At 38.2% G+C, this 14,559-nt stretch overlaps 1 protein-coding gene across 1 annotated transcript in view; it reads right to left on the minus strand.

Moving 5' to 3' along the window:
* Positions 1-14,559, minus strand: part of FMN2 (formin 2) — a 386,263-nt gene that overhangs the window by 245,828 nt on the left and 125,876 nt on the right. Inside the window, exons 5-6 of the mRNA XM_078441390.2 lie at positions 6,229-8,114; positions 4,456-4,600 (exon numbers count right to left, since the gene is read on the minus strand). Coding sequence (XP_078297516.1) covers positions 4,456-4,600; positions 6,229-8,114 — 2,031 coding nt within the window. The remainder of the gene's footprint in view (positions 1-4,455; positions 4,601-6,228; positions 8,115-14,559) is intronic.

Raw genomic sequence — 14,559 nt, forward strand, 5'->3', positions numbered from 1 at the left:
GTATTTAAAAAATAACACAGATTCTTCTTATTCACTCTTGTTAAGTTCTGTGTTTAAATTTCCATTATGGATAGCATGTTCCTTTACGGACTTTTTAAGTATGATTAGACTTCATTGACTTAAGGCATATTTTTCAGAGATGGTTCCTTTTTGTGTCATGGAGTGAATCAGAAGTATCATCACTTGACGTTTGGTGACGTTTAACCACTGTGGCTATAGACTTCCAACCAGGACTTAAATGCTGCACAAGCAAATGCCCTCATTTTTACTGTTTACAGAACCTTATGTGTCTAAAGTTTTCATCTCTCAGATAAACTTGTATTTAATTGGGCAAATGTCATGTTTAGCGGCATTGTAGTTTATGCACTTGTCAAAATCTGTTAGCATATGTAAAAGGCTTTAAAAGTATCTTCACATACAATTTCATAAATGCAACTAGTCATTTAATAGTGAGCATATAGAAAAATGAATAATGAATACACATTCAAATTACTATTTTCTAAAATACCTATTCTGGTTTCCATATAAAAGTATACTGAAACTTACAAAAAATACTTCACCCCCATACTTATTACCAAGTGACTAAGCTCTCAGGCTCTGGAGTCAGATTAATGGAGCTTGAACCTGAGCTCTGCCCCTTACTAGCCTGGAAACATTATTTAGGCCCTCTATACCTCAGTTTTCTGTACCATACACTGGTGATAATGAGGTCTACCTCATAGAACGAGGAGGATTCAATGAATTCATATAAGGAGAATGCTAAAAAGCAATGACTGGCACATGATAAATAAAGCACAGTGTGCCTTGTGGTTTCCAGAATTCTTGTTGTTGTCTACCTACCACTATGATTATTACTATTGTTGTTGCTCCAATTGTTACCATATTTACCAAGTGTATTCGTTTATGACCTTGTTTGACACAGGATTAACTAGAAACCTCTTTTTTGAAGCAGCTGTTACTATCAATTCTCACTTTTCTGCTCCTAAACTCAGGATAAACTTAATCTTCAGTGGAACACAGAAGATCCTGAGGTGTCTTAAGATCACTATCAACATTAAAATTCCTTGGATTACCCCAGCAACACACAGGAGATTGGGCTAAATGTTTACTAGTTCCAGAGCATTCCTTAAAAAATGGGCAAGTATGTATGTGTATCAGCACTTAAACACAAGCCTCATAAAAATTTGTTTCTACTTTCCTCCTGCTACCATAGGAAACAGGGTTATTGCTGTTCTGTTGGCAGACTGATATTTAATTGTGATGTATACGTGTCACACTCACTGAAGAAGAATGTCAGATCATAGTCTGATAAACTCACATATACCTTCTCAGCTAATCTCCTTATGTTTTAAATACTTCAAAATAAAGAATAAAGAAGTCACCACAAAAAAAAAAAAAATATATATATATATATATATATATATATATATATATATATATATATATATATATATTCCACGAAAAAATAAGAAATGTTTTGTTTTAGGTTCCTGGGAGGAAAAAGGTTTTAGAAATACAAGATATTCATCATTACTACTAGACTAGGTGTCCAGAAAGTAGCCCTCTTTCTCCTCATGCCAAACAGCAACGTGCCCAGCTAAGGGATCTGCTACTATCACGCTGAAAATGTCTCTCTGAAAGAGTAAAAACAGCACAGGCACTTCATTAAATACCAGTGCATTTGACCACAGTCTTGCTTTCAAGAAGAAGACAGATCACAGAAAAATTATTTGGCTATTTTTAAATATTTAAAGAAAAACAGAACTTCTAGCTTCCATTGTATATAAGAATTGCTTGAAATACCTCCATAAACATATGCCAGAGCATTAAAGGCTATTCATTACACTGGACATGAATCATGAGGTACCAAAATGTCTGCACATACAATCAGTATACATTTCCCATAAAAAGGGGAACTATTTGCATACAGCCTGAAAATATATTTCCTTAAACAAAATTTTAATTGTCTCAAGTCGATGAAATGAATATATTTTTCTTCCAAATACAGCAAAGTAAAATAAAACTAGGTTTCTTCAGAAATATATCACATTGAGGATTTTTCTCTCTCCAACATACATAGGGAGGGGAAGGGAAGGGAGAGGGAGAGGGAGAGGGAGAGGGAGAGGGAGAGGGAGAGGGAGAGGGAGAGGGAGAGGGAGAGGGAAAAAACAAAAACCTTATCCCTTCAAAAACAGACCTGAAGTGCAGAGCTCAATACCAAGACCTAGACCAAGGAGATGCTGAACAAGGTTATCAGGAGTCATAATGGAGACTTTTCCATTAACCCTGTTTGGAGTTAAAGTCGACAGTAGCATCACAGTCAATAAGTGCAAATTATGACATTGGCAACGTCTCTTACCCATAGTTTATGAAATGTCTTAATGACAGAGTAAGGGGATCATGCTGAGATGATGTTCAATGCAGATGAACTGGTGTTGTGCACAGTCCATCTCAGGCAAACTAGTTGAATTTGTGAATTTGTGATGATTCACACATAAATCTTATTTCAGTAAGCCAAAAACTGAAGATTATGTCAAATAAGTATGAAATCCTAAAGTCTCTGGTAATGTATGAAGTATCTTCCTTATCTATGTTCATTCAGTGGAAAAAAAGTGGTGATGAAAGATAGAGAAGACATTGTTTGCCTTTCTGAGTATACCTTCCCTAGACAAGAAACATCCCATGTCACATCTGCCCACCATCAAATGACAATCCTGGCTGCCTCATTGTCCTTGATACATATGTGTACGTGTGTGTGTGTGTGTGTGTGTACACACACACACACATGTATATATGTACACATATGTACATATATACATATGTACATATGTGTGTGTGTGTGTATATATATATATATATATATATATATACACATACACACATATACAGACACTCTCTACCCATATTCCTTGCCCAGTTTTCCCATCTCTGACACAGTCCATAAGAGTCCACAGAAGAGGTATGATTCAGCCTAAGTGTGCTATATGCAAATGTACTGTGAAAAGAGTTTTTGTTAACATTTACCTCTGTCAGAGAAAATGTGGTTTTCCATTTGCTTTTATTCCCCTTAGTACTGTCACCTTGGCCATGCTGATTACTATAAGATGAATGATTTTCTGTTTTTTAATCATTATTAGGCATAGTCTCTGATTATGAAGTCCTCCTCCCATGGTCAGCTGGTTTACTTTTAAACAAATATTTATTCAGTGCCTACAATATGCCAGCTATTGTCCAATTTATCATAGTCCTTGACCTAAGGTCGCCAGAGGCCATTTGTACTGCAATAAATGATTCTGAAAACCTCAGCTGCATAATGTTTAGGTATGCATCATTTTCAGAATAATAGAAAAGCCTGCAGTGAGCCTTGCTTATCACTCAGCTAGAGGTCCCAGGGGTCAAGCTGTGCCATTCAAATCTATCCTCCCCTGGCTGGATTTGGCAGTATCCATATGGTGGGAGTTATCTGATCTGAAATAAATGTCAATGGATCATACTTTTAGCTACAACTCTGGGTCATACTTTTAGCCACAACTTCCAGGTCAGGGGCAAAAATTCAAGGAATCACCCCATTGGTTGCCACTTATCTGGGGAGAATGGTCCAGGAGAACACTGGGGGCTTGGGGTCTCACCTCTCTCTCACCGCCTCCCAGGACTGAGCTGCTCACCATTCTCTTGCATCCATGCACTCAACCCCCCAACCAGAAAAATTAAGAAATGTAGCCATTTCCCCATTTTAGGGTGAAAGATGGACAGCTAGCAATACCTTCTATATGGGGCTTATTACTGTGGAATTTTACTATAATTTCCTGAATGACAAGAAATTTCACGATCAAGGCCACTGGGTGGACCAGTTGGGAAATATTTCTTTGAAATGTTTCTCTCCAAATGTACTATTCTTTCTTTGTCTAATCCAGGTATCACAGTACAGATCAAAGGCTCTAACAAAGAATGGAGATGCTGGTACTATATGTAAGGCATCCTTCCATATGTCAAGTACAGTGTGATTGTTTAACTCGATTCTAAAGAGTGTCAATTCCACCAAATACCAAATGCATTATAGATTACTAAGGACTAGACTTCTTGCTTGCTTGTTTTTCTTTGCCCACTTTTACCTTTGTTTCCATCCATACTAGTGCTCAGATGAATTGCAATCAATTAACAATTTATTTCTAGACAACTAATCCTGGAAATAATCAATAGCTGAAATTTCGGAAGTATGTATCACAAGGCTAAAATTAAAATAGTCGGGACATTGTCACTTGGTGGAAACAATTATTTGCTGTTCTGTTTGGCATAATTTTACTTAATTACATGTTCTAAAATTCTAACTTCTATCTGGTTAAGGACTATGGAGGTTATACACCCCAGAAAACAGTTTCTTTTTTTTTTTTCTAATGAAAGTTCATACTTATGCCCCAAATACTGCCCAATCTCAGAAAGCACACAAATACTCACTTGTTTAGCCTTGGTCTTTGTGATAGTGTCAGAAATAGGTTTCTTCCTCTCCTTCATGGCAGTTTTAGAAAACAATTCCTCAAATTCATGACAATCTATGGATGGCTCTTCAATTTTTTCCCAAATAAGTGAAGCACTGGAGTCTCTAAAGTTAAGCAAAAGACCAATGAAACAGTCATCAAACCAAACTACAAGATATTGTCGTGAGCATAAACAAAAATGAAGAGAAGGAAAGAAGGGCAGAAGAGAAAAAAACATTAGAGGAAGTCAGGAAGGAAGGAAGGAAGTCTGGAAGGAAGGGAAGAGGAGGTGGAAGCGAGGGCAAGAGGAAGGTGATAAGAAAGAATACTTTTTCTTTAAGACTCACACTTGTTTTATCAACTTGATAAGAAAGTTAAAATGCCATCAATATAGAATGAAGCCTTTGCCTAGAAAAAAATACTTTCCAGGAATTCTTAGTTATCAAATCACTGTATAAAAACATAGAAGCAAAACTCCTCTCAGTATAAGCTATGAAGGCAAGAAATATTTGATATCTCACAGTTCAAACCTGACTCATCAGCTTTGTGAACTGTGCACGGGTTAAAAAAGAAATTATTTTATGATCCAAGGTGGTACCCTCCATCTCCCGCCCACTTTCATCACCCACTGTTATCTGACTTTAGTGACTGCAGATTCATGTCGTACCACCTAAAAAGGGTAGATCTATTTTTTGAAACAAAGGAACAACACAACAAAATAACTTCTTATAATGTATCTGGATAAAATGAGTTTGGGTCACAGTTTGACATGATGCCTCAGCATATATAAGTAACATGGAAATTACAGAAAGAATGAGCTGCAAATTTAGAAGTAGTCAAACTATGTAGATTCTTCTCCCCTAATGTGATCCAGTGATGAGAAAATTGTATAACAAATGAGAACGAGGCCTGGAAAGATCCTATTCTAAATGCATGCCACATCATACAAAAATTAAAAAAAAAATTCAAGGGATCGTGGAAAGTTAGAAAAAAAGGAAGGCCAGTAAAGTTTAAAGAGTATGGTTTGTCCCCCGCCAGCACATTCCTCACCCATGTGTCATAGTACTGTCCCAGGGATCAAGGGATGTCAACTATAGACTATGCATGGATAAGTAATATGGCAACAGCATACATGGTGGGAAGTATTCTTTTATATATATCATTCCCAAGTATGACTTTATGACCACATTGTGTCACAAACTCTCTATATAAATGCCAGGAAATTCTCAAAACTAAATTATTTCACACATGGGTGTGGATATGTGTATTTTTGCATAGCACATCTTTGAAGAGAAAGACTACTGCAAACAAAAGGGAACAGTAACACAAGACTGTGCCTTCGAAAGAATGCAAAAAATATCCTCAAGAGTCAGTATGTCTTTTAAGGATTTGATTTATATTTATAAGCTATTTGCTAGAGTGAGGTTCTGGAACGAGGCAATAGAGCATGTATGCTAAGAAAGATACATCCTCCCATCTTCATAAGATTGATCAATTAACTATACAGATAGATATCTGTACATCTTATACATTGATACACATATATCATTTGTTTCATACCTTTGATACTTTTGAGAAAAGTCTAAAATTTGAAATAACAGATTGGTTCACTAAATATTAACATAAAAATCTACAGATAAGTTTCAGAGCAGTACTTAAAAATGCACTAAATTGTAATTTCCCCAAGAGTTTTAAAGGTAAATGCTCCCTCCTGTTGACAAACTGTGCAAACATGAGCTCCAATTCATGTTACCTTTTACTATGCAGCTGAATTCTCGTCCAATACAGAGGCTTCATGGGCCGACAAGGCTCTACTGGCTGCTTCCTACTCCCTCTGTCTTGGTTCAGCCCTAATCCAAACAAGCCAGCTGGCAATGGAGGAGGAAGAAAACCACACACTTGTGGTGCTGATAAAGTGCTACTTCCAACTTGAGGGGGGAGTGGAGGGCCTGATCCAGGAAGCAGAGGGGGTGGGGGAATGCCTGGTCCAGAAGTTGGCAGGGTAGCTGGAACAGGTGGAATCCCCATACCTGGCAAAGGAGGAGGGGGAGGAACCCCAACTCCAGGCAGAGGAGGGGGAGGAGGTATTCCTTCACCTGGCAGGAGAGGGGGAGGAGGTATTCCCACTCCAGGAAGAGGCGGGGGAGGAGGTATTCCCACTCCAGGAAGAGGCGGGGGAGGAGGTATTCCCACTCCAGGAAGAGGCGGGGGAGGAGGTATTCCCACTCCAGGAAGAGGCGGGGGAGGAGGTATTCCCACTCCAGGAAGAGGCGGGGGAGGGGGTATTCCCACTCCAGGAAGAGGGGGAGGAGGGGGTATTCCCACTCCAGGAAGAGGCGGGGGAGGGGGTATTCCCACTCCAGGAAGAGGCGGGGGAGGGGGTATTCCCACTCCAGGAAGAGGGGGAGGAGGGGGTATTCCCACTCCAGGAAGAGGCGGGGGAGGGGGTATTCCCACTCCAGGAAGAGGGGGAGGAGGGGGTATTCCCACTCCAGGAAGAGGAGGGGCAGGGGGTATTCCCACACCGGGAAGAGGGGGGGGAGGGGGTATTCCCACACCGGGAAGAGGAGGGGGAGGAGGTATTCCCACACCTGGCAGAGGAGGGGGAGGAGGTATTCCCTCACCTGGCAGAGGAGGGGGAGGAGGTATTCCCTCACCTGGCAGAGGAGGGGGAGGAGGTATTCCCTCACCTGGCAGAGGAGGGGGAGGAGGTATTCCCTCACCTGGCAGAGGAGGGGGAGGAGGTATTCCCTCACCTGGCAGAGGAGGGGGAGGAGGTATTCCCTCACCTGGCAGAGGAGGGGGAGGAGGTATCTCCACTACAGGAAGAGAAGGGGGAAGAGGTATTCCCTCATCAGGCAAAGGTGGAGGAGGGGGCGGTAACATTTCTGTACCAGGCAGAGGAGGAGGTGGGGGGATGGCTATACTGGGAAGAACAGGTCTCATTGTGCCAGGGAGAAGGGGAGGTGGGGGAGCTGCCATGCCTACACCAGGCATGGAACTGGAAGACTCTGTGCAAGGCAGAGGTGGTGAGGGTTGGACGTTATGGCTGTTTTCAAAGGAAGAGAAAACAGAGTGTTCATGGCTGGTTTCAAACTCAGTATGAAGAGAAGGATGGGAAGGCTGTGACCCGGACTGTCTTTGACTGTCAGACTTCAGGAGGGATGGAGATGGTGGAGGCAACGTGGGCTGATGTGTGTCGAGCTGTACTGATATTCGCCTTGGAGACACAATCAAAGAAATCTCCGAACAGAATTTTGTCTGAGGTCCAGAAGGTGAGGACGGCACAGGCGAGTCTCCACTTTCAGCCCCAGGTGGGTGGTGAGGACACTCTGGCAGTGTATTAACAGAAGGCGGTATTGGTATCCCACCCTCTTCTGTCGGGGATGTCTGGATTGACTTTGCCTGTAAAAGCCTCTGATGACGTACATCCTTTTCTCCTAACCTGAGAGCTTCAAGACAGACATCTTCTAAGGGTGCACCTCCATTCTGAGCCCCATGACGGCCTCTGGCCATCTCCATGTCCAGGGCAGGGTACCCCTTCTCCAGTTCAGCTATTTTGGTCCTCAGATCCTCAATGGTCTGTTCCAGCTGCTGAATTACAGTGGCCTGTCCTTCAGACTTCATGTCAAAAGCTTCCTGGGGAACAACAAAGACAGACATAGTTAAATATAAAATAAGGACTTGGGGCACCTGGGTGGCTTAGTCAGTTAAACGCCCAACTTCAGCTCAGGTCATGATGTCACAGTTCATGAGTTCAAGCCCCATATCGAGCTCGCTGCTGTCAGTGCAGAGCCTGCTTCAGTTCTTCTGTCCCCCTCTCTCTGCCCCTCCCCCACTTGTACTCTCTTAAAAATAAACATATATATGTATACATATATATACATACATATATATACAAAAATAAATATATATATACATACATATAATAAGGACCAAAAACTATTTAGATAATAAAATAATTTTTAAAAGTTGTAAAATATATTTGTTTGTTGTAATAATTCCAGAAGGATCCCTTCACAGAGAGATACTATTAGTATTTCTATGTATCTTGTCCTTTTCACACTTGGACTTCAAAGTGGTTTACACATATTACTATAAAGTCCAAAGGCCACTGTTTGTCTGATCTTTAAATGATCATTGAAGACAAGCAGACCAGTGAAAATAGGGAAAAAAATTCTGAGTGAAAAACCAGTTTATTTCCTAGACAGGCCCCTCTCATACCTTCCCAAATAGTATTTGCTATTAAGATGTTCCCTAAAGACATTTTAAATCCTCAGGTTTAAAAGTCATCGCTACCTTTTTAAAGGTAACCCACTGAAAGAATCTCCAATAAAATTATGTGAAATAGCTTTCACGTCCATATGCATATGTGTCATTTCACTTATTTCATGTTTACTTTAATTTTAATACTTTACCAAAGGCATTTCAGAAAGTGATACCTGGATTAGTAAAATGTATAGATTATTTTCATTTCTCTAGTGTAACCTTAAAAGTGACCTTTAAGCATCAGTAAATATTTTTTAAGTTATCCTGATAACTTAGTAGTGTTCTCATTTTCCCATTTTTTTATAATGACCATGTAAAAAGGTTAGATGATAAAAGGCACACAAGAAGTAAATTCTGGAAAAGGTTTCTAAACTCAATTCTTAAATGTTATTACCAAGGCCAGCTTTTTTTCATTGTAGATTTGATTATAATGAAAGCACTATATGACCTCTTCTTCATAAAGGCATTATTCTCAGGAGCCAGAAACATAACAGGGTTTTTTAACACACAGAAGACAGAGTTAGACAAAATGCCAAAATGGAGGTCACAGTCAGAAATCTAATTGAAACAGATATAAGTAATAAGCCTGATGGAGAATTTAAAAAGGAACAATCATACAGATACTCAGTGGGCTTGAGAAAAGAATGGGAGACTTCAAAGAGCCCCTTACCACAGAGATAAAAGAGTTTAAAAAAAAAAAAAAGTCAGTAATGAAAAATGCAATAACCAAGATTTGAAACAGACCGGATGTAAAAACACAAGGATGGAAGCAGCACAGGAATGAATAAGTGATATAGAAGGTAAAATAAATGGAAAATAAAGAGGCTGAACAAAAGAAAGATAGATTTATGGAATACAAGAATAGACTTAGGGAACTCAGTGAGTCCATCAAATGTAATAACATTTGTATTATAAGAGTCCCAAAAGAAGAGAGAAAAGGGAGGGGGGTGGAAAATTAATTTGAAGAAATCATACCTGAAAACTTCCCTAACCTGGGGAAGGAACATAATGAAAGCGATATAAAAGTAAAGGATGTGAAGGAGAAGGAAGAGAAATAAGAGGAAGAAAAGGAAGAGAAACTGATCCTAAATCATAACAGCCTAGCACAATAGCAAGTATTACACTTCTTTCTACATAGATTTATGCTCTCACATTTACAAGCCAACTAGTCCAACACAACACTCAAAGACAATGATCATAGAAGGTCATAGTACCCGTGGCTGTAAGGATTCCTGAGATTTTTATCCTTTCTAATTATTTACACGGGCAGCAGAAAAAGACTTCTTAAATGGAATCAAGACAATTTGGCAGTTACTTGGATTGACTCTCCCAAGCTCCAGCACCTTCTCCTTCTACGTGCAGAAGTGGGAAGAAAAACTACATTTACAGATTCCTTTGCAGTTAGGTTCATCCAATTAGATGCAGATACACAGAGATTTAGAAAGCGGAATGATAGGAGCCATACTCCAAGTGTCCTTAACTGTTCTGTTAGTGATCAAGATCTGCTAACTGGAAGCTGCTCTGAAAGAATGTTCCACTGTCTACTTTCCAGTTTCCAATGGTGGCTTCAAAGGTTTTAGCTTCCCTGGTATACCAGTTATATATGACTCCTTTGAAAAATTTCAGCCTAGAAGCAGATCTTTCAAACTGCGTCGTTCCATGAAAAACTTAACTGTGTATAGGAAGCCCTTCTGTTTAATATATCTCGTATGGTTTCTGGTTCCTCAATAAAGCCTGACTGATATAACCATGTACCAATACTTCGGGATAAAATACAGAGGGGAAAAAAAGGCTCTTCCAGTAAGCAGCCTGAGGTGATCTCCAAATATGGTTCACTATTCACTTGTCCCAGAATGCCCAACAACATCATGCAAATCAAAAGGTTCAAATCTTCATGTTCACTTTAAGAACACTAGTGAAACCATACAGACCATCAAGGGTATGCATATGGAAAAATCCACTAAATATGTGAAAGACATCACTTTACAAAACCAGTGGGTGCTATTCCATAGTTACAATGGTGTAGTTGGTAGGTATGCCCAGGCCAAAGAATAGGTCTGGACACAGGGTCAGTGGCCCAAAAAGAGTGCTGAATTTTTGCTGGACATGATTAAAAATGCAGACAGTAATGCTGAACTTAAGGGTTTAGATGTAGATTATTGGGTCATTGAGCAATCCATATAATCAAAAGCCCCCAAACACAGACTACCAGATTTACGTAACTCACAGTCAGATTAACCAATGCATGAGCTCCTAATGCCACATTAAAATGATCCTTACTGGAAAAGAACAAATGGTTCTAAACCAGAAGAGGAGATTGCACAGGAGAGAAAGAAAGAAATCCCAGAAGAAAATGACGAAATTAAAATTTATAGACTAGGAATAAATTCAGCATAAAATAAATGCAAATAAAAAGGTTTTTTTAATTGTGGAAAAAAGATTCTCTTCCTTAAAAAATGAAGTAAAAAATAAAGCAACAATATTCTTATTTCTAAAATGATTTTTTAAATGTTTATTTATTTACTTTGAGAGAGAGAGAGAGAGGGTGTGAGTGAGCAGGGGAGGGGCAGAGAGAGAAGGAGAAAGAATCCCAAATAGGCACCATGCTATTGATGCAGAGCCTGACGTGGGGCTTGAAGTCATGAACCATGAGGTCATGACTTAAGCCAAAATCAAGAGTCCGACACTTAACCTACTGAGCCACCCAGGCACTCCTCTAAAACTATTTTTTAGCCTCATTGTAAGCATGAACAAATTATTCGAATTAAAATTACCCAACTGTTAATTTTCTACTATACAAACTTTCTGACTAAAGTATATGATGCCATGATAGATGACATCTTTTACGAAAAGATTTTCATTTTTTACAGTATGTGAGAAATTCATCATTTTCCCCAACGGCCTCTGACAATACTCTATAATGCAAAATAATCTTTTTAAACATGTATGTCAGTTATCATCCTTACCAAATTAACTAACTCTGTCAGGTGCTCATTAATCAATCACTTTTCATATGATTCAGGTTCTCTATCTCCTTCCCTGAAGTCAGGGAGCACAAGATTCTATAAGAGCAATAATTTCACCTTGTACTGTATTTGCATCATGTGGCTTAATATATCTACAAATCATTGGTAAAATGACATTGCCCAAACTAAAGCATGGTAGATAATAATAGACAGTCTGTGTTAAATGGGGATAGACTTGGGGTTGGACTTAATTCTATAAGTGGTCAATTTATTAGAGTACATTGTTCTGTTGTGTAATCTACTTATTCTTTAAACAAAATGGTAGTTGAGGGCATCTGGATAATAAAAAGATGAGAAAATGAGGAACTGACACACTCCATAAGCTTCACAGGTTTTCAAATGTGAGACACAGTATGAATTAGAATGGGGAAACAGCAGAGGAAATAGACAAGAAAATAAAACTCCAAACTGACTTTACAGTAAATATGGCAATGCTAGGCTTATGGTACCAAGAAGGTGGTGAAGTCAAAGAATTCATGAAGATGAGAGCAAACAGACTGCAAAAACAAAAGGCTGACATTTGTGTAGAGAACTATTCTGTAGAGATAATTATTACAGATGGAGAACAGGAAAAAAAAAGGTGTAGGGAGAGACTGTCTGCTTCTTACAGTATTCCCAATGTAGAGAGAACAAACAACCAAGTTGCTAAAATCCTGATTCCCCTCTATGACCCTATTTTAACCTACGAAATCCCAGCCCAAATCAATGTTACAATCCTCTTATTCCATTCCAGGAAACAGCAATTAAGCTCATCTCAAACCTTAACTGATTAACCTGTAAAATAAGGCCAGCCATCTATACTTACAGAGTAGCCAAATGTATGTAAGATTTTTGGTTCTGAATTCAGCTAAGATGCTTCAAAGAATCTTATCTGGCCTTCCTTATCCAGGACTATCAGTCAAGGGCTGGTGGGCTCTCAGAGAGTACCAATTCTCTATAGAGCTATTTAGAGAAGGCTGTGTTGCCTGTCAGCAGTAAGAGTTAGTTTCTATTTGGGTCATATTTTGTATTTTTTAAAAAGATTTATAAAGAAATTTACATGGTAAATAATAGTTATCATCAAGAAAAAAAATGCTGTGTATTCTCTGGCTATTTAAGCAAAAGTCCTTTCAGAGCCCACCCACAAAGCTCAGATTTACTCTCTAAGAGCCTTCCAGGCACTCTGTGGTCCATGGAACGTCCTCAAGTTGAAAGCTTGTTCCCTCGTGTCTTGTGCCTGGTACTTAATCTTCCGTCTCTTCAGGGTACAGCTAGATAGAGGCCTATCAGATCCTCAAAGGATTTGACAATGGTAAAATGTACTTTCTATTATCTTTAGACTTCTACACTTTTCAAAAAAAAACAGCATTTCCAGTAATTGTGTGACCCTTTACCCAATGTTAATTGTTCTCACTATTAAAAATTAAAATAAACAATTTTTTAAAGGAGAATAGAAAAAACTGATCTTTATAATTTTTCAAAGAATCCAAATAATGGGTACCTCCTTATAAATGGAAGAAAGATAACAAATCTATTTTAATTATTCAACACAGTATGTAATATCCCTTATATATTACCAATGTTGAGATAGTTTGTATTTTAAAATATTACTTCAATCCCTTAAATCATTATAAGTGGTAAAGTCTGCCATCCACTTTGGCTGAACAATTTTATACAATACATTAGCCAAAATTCTTCCATTCCTCTACAATCTTATACGTGGGTGGTGATGGTTAGTTCTTATAAATTGTTTGAACACTTGCATATCACAAAATACAAGCTTCCATTAAAAAATAAAATGTTCACCAAATTTTTTTTCTGATTACAAGATTATGATTCCCAGAAAAAGAAACATTAATGTAACATTAAGGCTAAAACTGTCAAAAAGGAAGCCAAGATACACTCAAGTAAAGCTTTTGCTGAAAAGTTAATTCACTTCGTCTTTGAAACTTTATGATGTTTATAATGAAAGCAAGATACTTTGAGAGCCTAGAATATAAAAATAGATATTGGTAAGTTAACACTGTGATAATTTATTTTGTAAATGTTGATACGAGATATGTAATTTATTTTCTATCATTCAGATTTTCAAGTTCTGCTAAATTCTAAGGCTATGTTACTGGCAAGTTACGATACCTGTAGACATCTATAAAATATAAATCCTACTCTTCACAAAAGCATATAAATTCTCTTTCATGATCTAAATTCTAAACAACATTCTAAGGTTTTTGAACAAACCAATGGCATTCCAGTTTTACAATAAGCCAATACCTGCTACACATGATTCTATAGAAAAAGAAATCCAGATTTTAAAGAGATAAGATAATGCACAAAAATAAATTACCATCAATTTCAAGTTTGAAAAGGAATTTAAAGAAAGGAGGGAATATCAGAACATACGATAAGTAGAAAATAACTTACCTAGGTCTTCTTAAAGCAGAACATATCATGGAAAAGAAGAGCTTCACACACAGAAAGCTAAAATGGCACCTCTGGAATCCTTACAATGAAACAGATGAACTATTGAAATTATAATATTGTTGAACTGGAATGGATATGACAAATCTCTTCCAATCCCTTTATTGCTTAGATGAGAAATGTGAGTTAGAGGGGAGAGGGATTTGTTAAAACTCATAATTGGCTGTATTCCTTTTAACATCTCTTCATTGCAGTAGTTAACAATTTGACCGATGAGAAGGTTAAAGTCAACATCATTAGTGATAACCAAAGTAGAAGCAATAAATGTGTTGATAAAGGGGGTCAGGGAAAATGAGGGAAAAAAATAGCAAAGAGAACCTGCTTTTTTTAGT

This window comes from Panthera onca, chromosome F1, assembly GCF_046562875.1.
Source record: "Panthera onca isolate mPanOnc1 chromosome F1, mPanOnc1 haplotype 2, whole genome shotgun sequence".
NCBI lineage: Eukaryota > Metazoa > Chordata > Mammalia > Carnivora > Felidae > Panthera > Panthera onca.